This window comes from Lepisma saccharinum, chromosome 16 (assembly GCF_977018435.1).
Source record: "Lepisma saccharinum chromosome 16, izLepSacc3.1, whole genome shotgun sequence".
In the NCBI taxonomy this organism is placed as follows: Eukaryota; Metazoa; Arthropoda; class Insecta; order Zygentoma; family Lepismatidae; genus Lepisma; species Lepisma saccharinum.
In genome coordinates, this window is record NC_139244.1 from 35,609,114 (window position 1) to 35,627,171 (window position 18,058).

General features: G+C 35.1%; 1 protein-coding gene across 1 annotated transcript; it reads left to right on the top strand.

The window, feature by feature from the left end:
- Positions 1-21: 21 nt before the first annotated feature.
- On the top strand, positions 22-17,472 carry LOC146000393 (eukaryotic initiation factor 4A-III). Its single transcript, XM_083137978.1, has 10 exons — positions 22-204; positions 3,629-3,831; positions 6,068-6,200; positions 7,201-7,334; positions 8,766-8,854; positions 10,521-10,659; positions 12,230-12,345; positions 13,559-13,666; positions 15,804-15,931; positions 17,245-17,472. Exons 1-10 carry the CDS (start codon positions 63-65, stop codon positions 17,259-17,261), a joined length of 1,209 nt encoding a protein of 402 aa, XP_082994104.1. The 5' UTR covers positions 22-62; the 3' UTR covers positions 17,262-17,472.
- Positions 17,473-18,058: the final 586 nt, after the last annotated feature.

Below are 18,058 nucleotides of genomic sequence, written 5' to 3' on the forward strand. Positions count from 1 at the left end.
CATTCACACCCAACGTGGTTCACTTCCAGCGTTCCTTAAACAGGAGGCAAAAATCGGGCAAAATGGCTGTGCGTGTAAGACGCGTTGTGCAGACAGAGGATTTATCAAATGTTGAATTTGAAACAAGCGAAGATGTTGAAGTTATTCCAACATTTGATAGTATGGGCTTGCGGGAAGATCTTCTTCGTGGTATATATGCATACGGTAAGTTATTATGTATTGAACTGAATTATGCAGTGTAACACCATCATGGGTCATTCCTATGCTTGTAACCTGCTTTTGATGTACTCGCTCTATTAACTTCAGAAGTTTGTATTGCTGTGATGTTTTAGCTTTTCCAAGCATATATCGTTGTCCCTTACAAATTCCATTTGTCCTTTACAACTAAGTGCCATTTATTATCCTCTTGGATGCTCTCGAAATTTTGCACGTTAAAAATATCATCTATGTAGGCTACATCTTATTTGCCACATTAAGTGTGTCGCAATATGGCTATGTTGTGTGATTACGATTTATCGGTTCATTACTTTAAATGTTGGACAGTGTTCCATGTAATTATAGTCTTATTAGGAAAAGTAGCATCATTATATTAGGATCAAGATTAAGGCAGAAGTAAGTGGCGGACTTTACCAACCATCCCATCCTCCCGCAAAAAATTCACCCAAATTAATGTAGTCAGAAGTTGTCCCAAAATATATTTTACATGTAAGTTATAACTCTTGTTCTTAAATGAATTCATTCTATTAGAATAGGAGCGCCCAGACACTCGCCCCCTTTTTTTCAGCGGCAATAACTATTTTGGTTTTGGTGATTTGTTAATAATGCGATATCGCCCGAACGGATTTCGGTATAATTTAACAATACAGGGAATTTCTCCAATTTGTTTGAATTTTCGGTTACTTACTAATTTGGGTCTCCTAATCACGAATCTGCACTTAAAATTTGGCGCTCACGTATAAATTTGGCGCTTATTTGGGGGCAGGTGAATCCGGCCACTTTCTAACATGCCCTTAACAGGGAGTCTATAGATATAGGCGGGGCCGCGATAGCGGTTGGGGGCGGTAGGTCGATTACCCCAGGGGCGGAGCCCGGAACCGGCGGGAAATTCGGAAATCGAGGGTGTGGAAATAAGAACTTAATTTCGATTATTTTGCTAGGTACTACTTTACTATACCTGAGACACCTGGGAATCATTTCTTTCGCACTTTTTTATATTGCTAACGTACTATTCTGCATTCCGGAACACTTACTTAGGTGAAATAATTGAATTTGTTAGGAAAGTAATGTATATTTCTTACATTTACGAGTACTTACTGTTCTTGTTTATTTCCACACACAACATGGCGATAGCTTACCGTTGGTCGTTCCTTGAGCCAGAAATACCATTGACGTTAGCCCAAAAATTCACGATAGCCCCACAAACCATCACGGGGACGAGGTATGCCTACTAGGTTAGGTTAGGCCTGTTAGGTTTGGTTCCATTAGCACTCCTTTCGTTCAATTTAGCATATACGGACAATACGAGAGCGTATTGTGCTCTCATGCAGGAAGCAAATAGCGGCAGCAGCAATAGCGCGTCGGAAATAGATTTTCGTAGAAAACCACATGCATTCGTATTAAAATGGATCAAAATTACATTCCCGAACATCAACAACACTACAGAAAATGATTTGCGTAAGTACTTTCTCCTGTAAATTTGAAGAAATCCATCTCCGGTATAGTAAAGTGTTACCCCATTATGTACCTGCAGATGGCGCGAGCGTCGAAAGTCACGCGGTCTCGCCAGTTTTTCCAAAGTTGCCTTTTTTTTTACGAGAATTATTATTTTTAACTATGCTTACCTAACCTTGCCGGAAATGGTCCGTGGGGCTATTCGTCAATGGTTTTTGGGGCTATCCGTTAATGGTTCGTGGGGCTGTCGTGAATAATTTTTAGGGCGATCTGTGAATGGTTTGTGGGGCTATCGTGAATGTTTTTTTGGGGCTATCCGTCAATGATTTGTGATGACATAATGAACACGAAAGTATGTATTTTTCGGTGAAGAAAATTGAAACACTGCATACCCATTCCAAATCGACAAAACACAAGCACGACGCACGATGATCCATGATGAGTGCATTCCATATTGTCTGTTACCCAAGCGGAACAAGGAAGACAAATAATGAGTTGTAATATGAAAAGTTGACACTATTTTATGGAAAAAGGACATAACTTCACCTTAAAGAATCTTCCGCAATGCAGAATAGGTAAGTATCAATGCTAAAATTAACGAAATAAACGAGAGAGGTGTTCGGGCGATATCGCATAATTACCAATATGTTTTATAAGAGCTAAATTATAAACAGTGGTAGGCAGTAGTTTGAACAGGTATGTAATGAATCTGCTTACTTGAGTTGGTCATGCAGGTTCTATTTGTTGCTCATCATTATAATTACTGTTGTACATGTTAAGTCATACTATTTTTGTTTTTTTAGTAGGGGTAATTCCATTATGTTTTGCAGAGATCAAAACCAATGTTTTAAAAAAAAATTCCTGTCCTTGGTTCTTCTGGTGCGGCCATTTTTCCAACATCATGTATGGCTTTTTTTAGCTCATGTAGCACTTTACAGAAACCTTAATATCTCAAAAACTCTTAGAGCTAGAGGCCTGAAAGGAAATTAATTTTATAGGTAATAAAGTATACTTTCTATGATATTGAAGTATGTTTTCCTCAAAATTGCACCCAAAGTATAAAAATTATGGTGAAGGGGTTTAGTCTAGGGCTTGAATTTTTTTTTATGTGTAGACCTACCTGTAGAGTATATGCAAATAAAATATCAGTGCTTAGAAATGCAGCCCTTTTTTTCAGTATGGGTTCAAACATGGCTGTTTATAGAATTGTGGCAATTTTCGGGGCCCAAGTTCCTTTTATTTTATTGTGATTTCATCATGCTACGAATGCAATTTTTACATGGATCGATTTTGATGTATGTCTGTTAACACATACTGCGGAGTTTTAGCGATTACTTAAAATTTGTTCAATATATGCTTTAGTGGTTAGGTTAGGTTCCTTTAGCATTAAAATAAAGTCCCTAAATGCATTCTACTAAGGTTCCGATTTACTTGTACATTCATTCCGACGCTTCTATGATATTTACTGTCGCTTGTCGACGGAGAATATCCTGTCCATGAAAAGTGCGTAAGGTAATTTTCATGTTTTTTTTTTCAACATATATAACTTTTTCTTCAAGTCCAAACAGTGCTCATTACTTTCAGGAAAGTTCAAATTTCGTTTGACAATGATTTCCAAAATTCTACGATAATTAGTCTTTGTGCTAGGAGAAATCATAAAACAAATGGAGCCGTTACCGATTTTTTCATGAGGATCCATCTTCTGAGATATTGAACCCCGAAAACTGTCAAAATTCCATAAACAACCATTTTTTGAACCCATGCTGAAAGAAAGGCTTCATTTCTAAGCACTGATATTTTATTTGCAGTCACTCTACAGGTAGGTCTACGCATAGAAAACAATTCAAGCCTTAGACTAAACCCCTTCTTTTAAAAATCTGACTTAAAAATCCAATTCTTTAATTATTGTTACCCAAATTTCCACCATAATTATAATAAAAATATTTTTATATTTCAGGTTTTGAGAAACCATCAGCAATACAGCAGAGAGCCATCAAGCCCATTGTAAAGGGAAGGGATGTTATAGCACAAGCACAGTCTGGTACTGGAAAAACAGCAACGTTTGCTGTTGCTATCCTCCAGTCCCTGGATACGCAAGTTCGTGAAAGCCAAGTACTTTGCTTATCACCAACAAGAGAACTCGCTGTTCAAATTCAAAAGGTATTTATCAAAAATATTTGCTGTGCAAAGCTTAGTAATTTTAATCTTTGCCTTACTTATATTGTACATTTAAACTTTGCACACACAGAAAGAAATATGTTGGAATATTTTGATATCTCATTTTGTCCCTAGATTGCAACTTATTTTTCCCTGAGATTAGTAATGTGTTCACATCAATATTGGCTTGTGGTCATGCTGTCAAATAGTAATTGGGACAGTTGGGTTAATCACTGGTTGAATTGAAGAATTATACAGTTGAGCCATTGTGTGGAGAAAATAAATTTGCTGCAGTTTCATATATAATTGTTATGTCACTTGGTGTAGGTTTTGATTTACACAAATTGTATTCTAAGTTTATGAAATTTTGATAAACGCAATGTTCCTTCTGGGGTATACTGTGATACGTTCTTGGTGTTTTCATGCTTTAAAATTCCGGTAACCGTTCCGTATATCGGAAACACATTTCTTCATTTTTACAGAAGAAACTACTTACGGAAATTAGTTTCTGCAAGCTTTCCAACGTTTGTCAGGGTATTTTCTTTCATCGTGGAATCTATTTGACCGGGAAATCGTGTATTTTTCAAGAGAAATAACTCACCGACTCACAATTGCCATTACTTTCGCTACATGAACTGCATGCTGCGTACGTTTGATGACGTAAGCCCCTGTTAGTGTTTCCAACCCCTTTTTTTTCACTATGCTTGTCTAACCGAACCTAACCTAACCTTATCGGAAATTGTTCGTGGGGCTAACAGTCAGCTACCGTGCATAATGGTTCATGAGGCTATTCGTGAATCGTTCGTGGGGCTATCCGTCTGCTACCCGTGCATAATGTACAATTTCCACTGGTGATGAACACGATAGTAGGTATTTTTCGGGGCCGCCATATTGTGTGTTAAGGAATCAAAGAAAGGGATAAAAAAAATTGTGGCTATTCTGTGATAATAGTGCAAAAAATTATCCATTTTTCTTATTTTTATGAATACAAACATATATGTAACGTAAATGGTTAAATATACATTTTTCCAAAGGCAAAACCCATTGCTGTCGTGTGGTTACAAACTTTAATTATGGAAGTTAATGAATATTTCATCTTCCTCAAGGAAGATTTACAACTTTATATCAGATCGGCAGAATATCTCTTATCTATATCAATAAATTTTATAAAACATAAGAAATCAAATCAAAGTTTTTAACTGGTAGCACAGGGAAATTACAAGAATTTTATAGGCAGTTTTTATTTCATTAGAATTCCAAGTATCTGTAGTGATCATTGTAAAAAATGTTGGACCGTGGATTCGGATTGTGGATTCCACATTGAAAAACTTCCTCCAAAGTCATACAGTAAAGCGTCGATTAGCCGAACGTCGGTCAACCGAACGACCGCTTAACCGAACTGTGTACTCGCTCACTTTCAGATATCTGTAATGAAAAAAGTACGTGACTTAGCTGCTCGTAAGCGTGTAGGCTTGCTTAGACAGACCAAAATGAAGGATTTTTTTAAACGTTAATTTTGTGTACTGTGTGTATTGTTCATGCAAAATGCGTATGTAATATGTACATATTTTTGTTTAATAAACTGTACCACATACTATATATTCCTACTAAAGTTGCCTTTGTACGTTACTTTGTAATACATACTTAAAGAGATGCCTGTTTTTATGAATAAATTTACTGTACAGTACTTCTTTTTGGCAAATAAACATGTACAGTTCGATTATCTGAACAAACCAGTTTTCCGAACACCCATGTCCCCCAATTACTTCGGATAATCGACGCTCTACTGTAGTTAAATCGGTACTTTAGTATTTTACAGTCTATCTCATTTCAGACTGTCTGTTTTCTGGGAAAGCAAGAGAAACACTTATGGACATAATTGGAACACTGTATTTGAAAGTTTACAATATATGTTAGGACTGTGAAATGGTGTGCTAAGCAGTTAGGTATGGCCGATAAAACGGTAACAGACTGGAACAATTACGTGAAAGAGGTATGTGTGTTAACCTAACATATATTGTAAACTTTCAAATACAGTGTTCCTACAGTATTATGTCCATAAGTTTTTCTTTTGCTTTCCCAGAAAACAAACTGTCTGAAATGAGGTAGTCCGTATAATACTAAAGTACCGTTAAATCACACTCTTTTTTGTGCCAGGTGGTACTAGTTATGATCGCTAGTTAAGGCTAAAAAAATTCTGTGTTGAGCCAGCACTAAACATTTTGTAATTTTTTTACAGGTTATTCTTGCCTTGGGCGACTACATGAATGTGCAGTGTCACGCATGCATTGGAGGGACAAACCTTGGTGAGGACATCAGGAAACTAGATTATGGCCAGCATGTTGTGTCTGGCACCCCTGGAAGAGTGTTCGGTAATATTCTTTTTTTTGACACTGTAATATTTTATAGTTTGTTCATACTTCTGTAGATTTGTTTATGATGCATAATGTGTTTTAATGTATGCAGTGGAACCTTGATTTTACATTTTTCAGGGGCCCAAGCCAGAAAAAACTTCTAATGCGGGAAAATGTATAATAACATTTTGCTATGTTAGAACCATCAATATTGCGGGAAAATGTAAAATCCCAGAATGTAAGATCAGGATTCCACTGAATTTAGAAACTAATCAGAATATTTTTGCATTTAAGTGCCTGTTTTTGTGGTGCAATCATTTCTATGCTTTCACAAATAATATATATTTCTCGTAATTTCTTAATATGTTTGTAATGAACTTGTGACACAACTAAGTTCAAATGTGGTAGGGATATTTTGCATTACGTAGTGCTATTATTACAACACAAAACACACCATACGAGACACTTCAAAAGTTTTTCCAAGCTTTTGACTTCATCTCGGAGTCATCATCAGGGCTGGTCAAGAGACGGCGCAAGAATACATGGTTGAGATTCCGATGATGTTGCTTGCTGTGTCTGCCGGAAGATGTGGTCTTGCTGTGTGGTAAGTTCCTGGTTGTTTTGATTGATGGCTGAGGGAGATTGGTTTTTCAATTTGAATGTGTTAGCCCTGATGATGACTCAGAGATGGAGTTAAAAGCTCGGACAAAGTTCTAAAGTGTCTCGTATCGTGCTGTTTCTGTGGTTTTTTACAAGAATCTTGCCGGCATGTGACGTAAGATGTTTTTTTAATGCTATTATTACTGTTTTTGCATGCCAAAACTCTTTACAAGTCGCGGCAAACTTGATGAGTTGCTACTACTTTTTCCTTTCCATTGGATGCTTCTTCCAATTTCAAATATTAACTGTTCTTACTTGTTCATAAACATCATCTTGATATCTTACCTTTAAAAGTATAAATTTTAAATTTATTGCAAACAGTTCTAAAATGTGATTTTTCTCTCACATCTGCATTCAGATATGATCAGAAGAAGGGTACTTCGTACTCGTTCAATTAAGATGCTAGTTTTAGATGAAGCAGACGAGATGTTAAACAAGGGTTTTAAAGAACAGATCTATGATGTTTATCGATATCTACCACCAGCAACTCAGGTAAGTGATGAAGGCTACAAAGATGTTCTTTTGAAAGTTTTAATTGATTGACAATCATTTTGAAGGTTTACAGGTTGCAACTGAAAATTATTGGTGAGTATTAGAGTTTGGATAAATGAAAATACACTAACTTCGTATTCGTATGCGTACGTACACAACGTGTTGATGTCAGCCATTTGCAAGTGAAAATATCACCGTCAGGAGTATTTTGGGGACCGCATTCTGGCTCTGGGGTACCCAGAGCCCACTGGAAGGGGACTCGCTTGTCCGCCATATTCCCCGGATCTGAACACATGTGACTCATTTTTGTGGGGCTATGTTAAGGACAAGGTGTACAGAAATAACCCCAAAACTATTGCCGAGCTGAAAACTGCCATTCAGGAGGTCATCGACTGCATCGATGTTTCGACACTTCAGCGGTCATGCAGAATTTTGCTGTTCGTCTGCCCCACATCATTGCCAGAGATGGCACACATATTGAACATGTCATAACCTAAATCCGAATGTCTGTAGTGCCGTTTGCATGTGCAATACAGTTTGTGTACTACGTGGTTTGTCACTAATTTCCATTTTATTTCATATAGTTCATTAATTGTCACCCTGTATCTTACCAATACACAGTGATATATGGAAATTTAAATAGATGGTTATGGTCTGAAACTGATTAAGCGGGCATTTTATATAAGTTTCTACGATTATTGTAACATTAAAATGTTGTCATTATTTCACAGAATATTATTATCCTTTTTGGTAAGGGGACAATGATGTACAGGTATGTGTTGCACTGCACTACGATATTTTTAATTGCCTAGACAGGTTTGGCAGCATGTGTATCCAAGGGTTCCATTTTACTTTTCAGTCTGGAGATATTGCATACTTTCATATAAATCATGTTTGAGTCTTGCATAATAATATACAGACTTATGATTTAGGATTGTAATTGTATAGAGTAGTTTCCTTCCATGGGTTTCAGGTTGACAGTGCTGCTTATTAGGCTCTGAAATACAGGACATTGCCAATCATTTCACTACAACTGTGGTATGAGTACAAGCAAGCGAAAAGAAAATCATTGCTGCTGAAATCTATCAAGATTCTGACCAAGTTTTTGTGTGCCAGTTTTCACATAATGACAGCTAGTGTCAAGGCCAGAGCTTAAAATATGGTAGATCAGTAATATTGTAGTTCTGCTGTATTTCAACGATTGGGGCTTTGTAGTTATAAAAAAATCTTAATAGAATATATCTTGTGGTTTTTCTTCGCTTGTCAAATTTGGTGATGTTTCACTTTTGGATAATCCTATGTTGTATCTACATTCACAGTTTGCATAGAATCCTATTGTACATTCATATCATATTTGTGATTAATGATATAGACGTTTTCTCCAATTTAAATATTGTTGATTGTGAATTCATCTTTTGTGTTATTTTGTAGGTTGTTTTAATATCAGCTACTCTTCCACATGAAATACTGGAGATGACAAGCAAGTTCATGACAGATCCCATTCGAATTTTAGTGAAACGGTAAGTTTTTATTCCTTTCCAATTTGAAAATTTCTCCTGGAGTTGTGTTAAATAGATAAAAGTCCAGAAGTTTTGGTATTTACATTAACTAAGATGTAGAAGTAAAATGCCTTTGAAAATAAGAAAAATAAGACACTAAAAAGGGGTAAAAATATGCAGAAAAGAAATTTACTTGTAATATTGTGCTACTTTTTTATAACCTCAGGGGTGGTTGTTCTGGTTTTTATTTTATTCTTAGTCATCTGTTGCATGTTTTTTTTATTGAAAGCAAAAAATTATCTGCCTATTTTGTCTAATAATAATTGGAACATACTGAAAACCAGCCTTTTGCAATGTTACTCTTTTTATTAATTAGGATGCATTATACACTTGCATTTCGCTCACCCCTTTGTTGTCCCAGGTAACACACCAGGATGTGCTAAAATAAATTCAAGATCGTTGCTGAGTTCTGAACACAATAGTTTTCCCCCCATGCAAAAGAAGTCTCCACATTTTGTGGTAGAGTATTGATCAGCTCACCAGTTTTTTTTATTTCTCTTTTATCTATGTTCTTCTTAAAGATTCACATAACCACTTTTTGTAGAAGCAAAATGACTGTGTTAGATTATTTTGCATTTCTCTTGTAGTACAGTTATTACAAGCATAAAAACACAGTTCTTCGTTGTGATGTTTCAGGAGAACACACAGTCCCTTTATCAGATATTTATTTTAAGTTTGATTAAAGATACAGTTATAACAATGGTTAAAAAGTTTTTAACAAAAAAGAATATACAGTGGATGTTGTTAATGTTACATTGTTGTAATATGGTAACTTAAATGTGAAACAAGCAGTCTGTTTTATTTTTATTTCAGATAAAAAAAATATTTGATCAGAAATTCTAAAATTATGAATCCCAAATATCATCAGGCAATTCAAAAATCATCATTGCTTTCACAGAGTTTCTTGATGTTTTCCATTACATTAAATTTTAAAGATGGTTGCTTACTCCACTTGTGAAATAGAAAACTCCATAGTGGTGGGTCTATGTTACCATTTTCATTATTTTATTTATTCCAGTGTTGTTCTGCAATGAATGAAGCTTCCCAGACATTCAAATCTATGTTTCCCGTCACTTTTTAAAACCCTTCTCTTTTTAATCATCTCCTTGGTGACGTGAGCTGACAAACCTGTTCTTGGGTTTAAATTTATAATATCCAAATCGTGTTCATGCCATCTGATAGCAATTTTCATTGTTGTTTGTTTTACATAATCCTTTGAACATGAACAACTTATATAATATAATATAATTGATACATAATATAAGTTGTTCATGTTTTGTGGTAGAAGTTATAAATTATTAAATTGTGCAATGCGGAAATAAGAAATTTCAAAATATCACTTAAGTAATTTTAAACTGAGTTTACCACATCCATCATGAATATATACCTAATGTTCTTCAAAGCTTCCTCTGTATATTGTCAGAATATTAATGTGCTACATACAAACAGCTTTGAAAGTAGTAACAAAAGTGTGCAGCCTCAGTACAGGCAGACTTGCATTGAAATGGATGAGAAATGAAGAACTTATCACATGAATGCTTGAGGTTTTTTTTTCTGTATTTTTGTAGTGTTTGCTATAGAAATATTTAGTAGGGAATCTTTATTATTTTATACCTCTTTTTTTCAGTGATGAATTGACCCTGGAAGGAATCAAACAATTTTTCGTTGCTGTGGAACGTGAAGAATGGAAATTTGACACACTCTGTGATTTATACGATACATTAACCATCACACAGGCTGTGATATTTTGTAACACAAAGAGAAAGGTAAGTGCAGGGTGGCTACTCACCACGAATTCCTTAAATTACATGTGGATTATTGGCTCCAGGAATTGTGTGTGAATTCTGCTTGGATTTTTCTCTAGATGTGAGAAATTGTAACTTTTATTAATCCAAATTCCATTAAATTTACACATACTTATTAATGCACAGTGGCTAGTTTTCCACAGTTTAGCTCTTATTTTTATCGAGGAAGGAAAAAAATGAAAACTGCATGGAAAATAAAACAGAATTCTCTCAGTCCATTTACTTTGTTAGCATCCTTTGCAGAACAATCTATCTGATTGTGAAAGATATTTCTGGTTTTACACAGATACGTAAAATTGACGTACAGTGCACAACATACCAAACCAAATCAAGACGATCAGAGCTTTCACCCTCCTTACTACAGTGCTGCCTTATGTCCGACAGACAACTTGAGGCACTGCTAGGCAGAAGGTTGAGTGGGTGGGAGGTAGGGGAGGAATTTGAGTACCCAGTACCTTCAAAAAGCATGAACTGAATTCGTGAGAATAGTCTCTCTTCTGAGTTGCCCTGTTTGTTGTAGAAGTTGTGAGTGTGAATAATGTATCCATTGATCGCTGCTATGTTGATCATATTATAGAAAAATGAGATATAGAAAAATTCACGCAAATCTTACGTGAATACAAATGGCGTTATTACTACATGCACGTCATAATTACGTGCAAGATTTTTCTTCTGTTACTATCGCTACGTATTATTGGCATACAGAGTCCCACATAACGCAGAAACTAAAGACGTTCACTACTTCCACCCTCCTTACCACAGTGCTGCCACGTGCCTGACAGAATGATACAGGAATACCATAGGCGGAGGGGTAGGTGAGTGCCATATGGGAGGTAGGGGAGGGAAATTAGCATGAAGCACACGTAAATTTTACGTACGGTAGTGTTCTAGGGTTAATAATTTTCATAGATTACTATATCCCGTAACATTTGTGACTTGTGTTTGTAGATGTATTTTTAGTCTGAGTATGTCAAATGTAAACTCCACACCTTGAACCTTTCATTTGAATTAAATAAGGATTTTTGAATACATTAGAATCACACAGACTCTTCATGTTGTCAATGTGTGTGTGTGTGTGTGTGGGTGGTGAAAGGCGATAATTTGTAAGGCTGAAATAGAGAAAACGTCTACTTGTACCCTAGAATTTTTAGAATGTACGCCATTTATGTATGTAGTATAACGGACTGTCTTAAATTCAAACTTCAAGGGGACATGAAAAAAAAATGAATTAACTAAAACATATGTGTCATTAAAGAAGATTCGAGGGAAAATAAATTTGTTCGAATTAATGAATTTGACAAAATGGTACTTCATTTAAAATTCTTTGTATATTGCACTTTGCAAATAAAAGTGAATTTCAATTCATGCTGAAGGTGTGTATTTCTCCAACCTTCTTCCATATTCCTTGGTGTGTAAACCTATCATGATGCTAATTTGTTAACCCCATTCTTTCCGTCTTTTTGTAACACTAACTTGTTTTGATAGAAAATTTTCAATATTCAGTTGTGTTCATTATTGCATTTTGTTACAGGTTGACTGGTTGACAGAGAAAATGCGGGAAGCAAATTTTACAGTTAGTTCGATGCATGGAGATATGCCTCAGAAAGAAAGAGATGCTCTCATGAAAGAATTTCGTTCTGGCCAAAGGCAAGTTATTATTAACATTTGAAGTGATTATTTTTTTTTTTTTTAAATCTGTGTCTGACATCAGGAACTGCCCTAGATCTGAAATTGAATTCTGCATACATATTTTCATACTAACTTTTTTAAGCTGGTTGGTCCATTTCTGGACCTCCTGACTCGATAGAATTTACATCATGACAGGTGTATCAGCTAAAGGTCAATGTATTAAGAAATTAATAAGATTGTGAAATTTAGCCACAAGCTGTATATACCGTTTTATTTTTGAAATAGAAATAAGCTAGCTAATAAAAATTACATAATAAGAGACATTTCAAATATGTCGAGTGCAAAATTAGCTTTATTTTCACTGTAACACCCTAAAATGTTAAATTTATGTTAAAACTTTTTGTATAATTTAAATTGCATTTTATGCTTCTCACAAAACATGCATGGATTGTGTAAATGTAAGTTCATTGAATCTATTGTGTAAGCTCGTCAAATAAATTTATATAATCTATAGAAAGTTTTTGCTAGTGTATTTTTATAGATTAAATTGTGATACAATAATCTTTCCATTATGTTCATGCTCATTTGTAGTTACATGTATTTATGATGCTTTAGCGTACTTCTTTGTATCCATCATTGCTAGGGGCATGCATATTTCGTTTTTGACGAAAAAACGAAATTTGAAAAAAACACATTGTAGTGTTAATTTTTCATGTTTTTGAAAGGTGTGTGATGCATTTTGTGACCATGTTTTGTCACGAAATAATGCGAAATGAACTTCCAAAAGCGAAATTAACTCTTATACACGAAATTTACCATTTATATACCGACGCGACACTCTGAAGTCTGAAGTATCCTGTGAGTTATGCAATTCCCGGAAAGTTGATTAATTCTGCTGTTAATATTGGAGAAGCAAAAATGGACTCCTTTACACAGAAATAAACTTAATACTCTTATAACTACATAAATGTGCTATTAGAAGTGAAATGTTAATTCTGTGGAATAAGTGTAGTTTTTAAATCAAATTTAGGATTATATTCACAATTTTAAAACCAAAATGTATTTTTATGTACCACTTTTCATCCAATTTTTCACCGCTATAACACCGATATTTCATTTTATTTACCGCTTTTGAACCCGAAATTGACTCAGTTTTTGTACCGAAATTTTGCTTTTTTATTTACCAAAAATATGTGCCTCTAATCATTGCAAATGAAAATCTATTTTCCAGCCGTGTACTCATTACAACTGACGTCTGGGCTCGTGGCATAGATGTTCAACAAGTATCTCTTGTGATCAACTACGATCTGCCAAACAACAGAGAATTGTACATTCACAGGTGAGAGTATTAGACATCCTAAACATGGGTGGAAGCTTGCTGATATTTTACTGTTTGTGTTTATGCCTGAACTTACATTTCAAGATGCCATCAATTTAAAATTGACTGGGCAGTTCATTAATATCATACTGGAAATTTATTCTTACAGTAAAACATTCTTAGTTTTAAATTAGATTTTTAATTACTGACCAGTTATTGAGAATTTGAGGCTGAACCACAAAGCAAATGTAGGTCTTTGACATTCCATGAATGAGAAAATAGAGTGGAGTCTTGATTTTCAGGGAACCTATCATGACAGATATTCTTGATTAGAGAGTCATGTTCATGTATGGTTTTTGTGAGTGTCCCTTCATCAATTTCATCATATCACTCATCCTAATTTGCAATTAACTCAATGTAAAAATGGACGCTGAGACAGATTTTAAAAAACATTATTCAAGGGGAAAACTTTTGGAGGAGCAGGTGTTTGACATAGAAAATACTCCTAAATCTAACATTAAATCGTCGATTAACGTGAGAGTAAATAACGATCTCCCATTTTGATATCTAAAAATGTGCAGGTTTTATAAAGCTTGTTTTGAGTTCATTTTATGCTGATGGGCTAATCGGTACTAAATATACAGTTTAAATTGAAATCCAATTCCAAACCCGACTGATTATCGAGTACAATACTGTTTAATGTGTCCTAGAATACGTATTGGATGCAAACAGATCGCAAGTTGCATGTTACTTTTTTCAGGCTGGATTACAATGCAAGTTGAAGAGTTTGGACTGCTCCTTGGAAGGGGGGAGGGGGATGAATATAAAGTTGGTTGAAGCAAAGAAAATATGACTTTTTTACGATTTATTTTACATAGTCGAAGCAAATCGAAATTTACAGGCCCCCCCCCCCCTTTTCTTTTGCTTTTTTTGTCTGGTGCCTACAAAGGTTGTGTTGTGTCTCCCGAAAGATTTTATCTTACCAGTTAATCTTGTAACAGACAATGCTCTAGTAGACCCGTATGACAGTGTGACTGGTGTCAAGATTCTTCGAGTTTCACTTCCAATAAACGAGAGATTGTTTTCTTTTCCGTAGGTCAGAGTGCAAACTGGTTTCTTATGAACTGGAATTGTAAGAATTTTGTGGAAGATCAATGACTGTGCACAAGTAGAAGGAAATAAGATAATTTCAAATCCTTTTATATGAAAACGTTTTCATCTTCTATTTTCCTTCTCACAACATGCATCATGTGCATAACAGGTTGTATAACTACCAGGATAAATGGTGGTACCATCTCCTAGGAATTTTTGTGTCTGTTTGAGCTCGGTTTAAGCTGAAAATTGGTGCAAATTCCAATAACGACCCTTTTCCCGGGAACTGGAAAAGCTCGTTGTTTCGAAAGTTGACTGTATGTGAATTATACCTTTACGTTCGTAAAAATTGCAGAACTTTGCAGTAAATTACAGCATATTTATAGGCAGGGCTCGAAAAATCCCAGTAGCCAAGTTGCCATGGCGACTGTGATCTTTTGCTGTAATATTGCTGTTCCTTTAAGTTTGCATGTACGAAATTTTGAAGATTCTAAGTTCAAATTGCAGTACAGCGTAAGTTAGCAAATAATTTTCCTGAAAAATTCAATATGCTGACCAAGGCAGAAATTTACTTTATTTTATAACAACTAAACGTAACTTTTCAACCTTTTGGCAAGGTCTTCTTCAGACTCTGTACCAAGTACAAAAGACCTTGCCAGAAGGTTGAAACGTTACGTGTAGTTTATGTTTTAAAATGAAGAAAACTCAGCATGTTGAGTTTTTCATATCATGGAAACAAGGCTTAATGGTGTTATGATTTTTTTTATCAACGTTGTGAACATTTCATAGAATCAGTAACTATTCTTTACTCTTTGTCCCCCAACCCCTAATTTTCTGCTTTCTCACAGATTTAGCAATGTTTTGAATACGGTGATGCTCAACTTCTTATAGTATGCACAATTGCCAGTAGGTGTTTTCCTGGCACCTGAATTTCAGAGCTAGCGCCTAGTTCTGATAAAGATTTTTCGAGCACTGTTTATAGGCATATGGGAATATTTTCCATCCGTAGTAGATACTATAGAATAGCAACCAGTAAGACTATAAAAGCCTTCTTTCTTTCTTTTAGGATTGGCCGTTCTGGTCGATTTGGAAGAAAGGGTGTGGCCATCAACTTCGTCAAAAGTGATGACATCAGAATTCTGCGTGATATTGAACAGTACTACTCCACACAGATCGATGAAATGCCAATGAATGGTACAGTATTATTTTCTGTTTTGTGGGTTTATTAATATAATTAAGATTGTGAGACATTCGTGCCTCTGAATTAGATAATAAAATGCAAAAACACAACAAATACGCAATGTAAGAACACATGATTTTCTAATTGCTACTCAAAAATGGTTATGCATCTTCAGTAAGTCATAGCAGGCTATTTTTTTAAATGGGTAATAAATTACAAAAAATATAACAATGTATTTTTATAAGGGCTCGTCTGCAGGTTAAAATTTAAACTTGGGTAGAGCCCAGGGTACCTAGAAATATTTAAATGGGAAAAAATTAGGTCAAGTGACATTCATTTGATATGGCCTTTTATTTGAATCAAATTTTTTGGAAATATTTTTTACTGTGACAGTAGTTTTCAAATAGGCATCCAAAAGCAACTTTTCATTATTGTAGTGTTGTAACAGCATGAAAATTTAGCACAAGCGTACATTTTTGAATGCATGGATTGATGACAAGATATGTGATTCTACCCCTTCCCAATTTAAAATTGGAAGCCCTCCCCTGAACTACAGACGCCACTAGTTCAGAACTTACAAAATGATACCCTTTATATTGTTGAATATGCTTTTCTGTGTAATATGTGCTTTCCAAAATTATAGCAATTTACAAAAAAGGAGAAATGCAAAATTAGGAGAGAGAACTGCAAATGAAAGTAGTGTTCCATTATACCTAGAGTGATAGTAATCCAAATAATGCTATTCACTGCTGTAGAGTGACATTAAGTGTAAACTTAAAGCATTGTTGCACCCAGGTTCGAATCCCAGCGTGGTCATGGATGTTTGTGAGTGTCCATTCATCAATTTCATCATGTCATCACTCATCTCCATCTTCGTAATTAACCAAAAGTGGCCCAAAAGCAAAGTAAAATAAAGCATTGTTATAATAGTTTGTTTTTTTAAAGTGTTGTATAAGTTACTAGTCCTAGCTCTTGTCATTTGTTCTTTTCAATATGATTTTCGTTCAAGGTGTCTGAGAAAGTAGAATTTTTGGTTCCCCATTTTGTGTGCTTGTAAACTTTAATAAAATGTAGTGTGCCCAAGAGAATTACAAACAAATATGGACTCATTCATGAAATATGTAATGCAACTTATAGAATTAATGTTCCATAAGCAAAATGGATACTCTTTACCATTGTGAGTGAGAACTCTGCTAGATTAATCACCTAATAGTGAACCCATACATATAAGACACTATGCTTACCTGACTGAAGGTACAATTGTGATATATTAGTACAGTATTTTGTATATATGTGTTAATGCTCTTTTTCCTCTCTTCCACACCAGTTGCCGATCTCATCTAACACATTTTCTAAAGAATGGACCAACACAGGAGGTGAACAGATTAATATTTCAAAGTGAAGTGGGATTTTCACCGAACCAAGCACTACCCTGTTTTATTTTCACAGTTTGATATGGAAAACGTTCATTTTTGTTCAATGCTTGTATTATAGCTTCTTTCACTGTACATGAACATCAGAGCCTAATAAATATGTTTTTTATAAACTTAACAAAGCTTTTCTGTTACTGTGCTTCTTTGACATTTGTTAGGAATACTCTAAAATATTGTGAATGAAATAATAGAATATTGCCACATGTAAATAACACATCAAAACTTGGGTATAATGTTTCCTGGTAATGTTACTTCTTATCTATCATCTTTTGATTTGTAGTATACATCTTGTTTGTAGTGAATTAAAAGATAGAGGGTCAAAAGGGGTTAAATAACATTTATGAAGGAAATAGGAAACACTCGCCAGACACTAGAAAAAAAGGAAAAAAAAAAATCCCAGCCGCATCTTCAGAGGTAGAGAAGTGAGTTGAGAGTTATCAGGTCCAGATTAAAGATGTAGAGGTTTCATTGAAAACTGTGGGTGGTAGGGGGGAGGGGTTCAGGGTTTAGGAGGTTGTAATGTGAGGGTGATAGAGATGGGTTTTGTTGTGGAAGTTACTGGGTGGCCTCGTTCAGGCTAGGTGGTGCATTTTTACTCATGGCTGATATGTGGGATCTCTCCCATATTTTTTGTATTGAGGTGTTCACGGATTGGAGTAGTGGGTGATCGCTACCTGGAAGCAGTAATTGAAGGGGATATTGTGATGG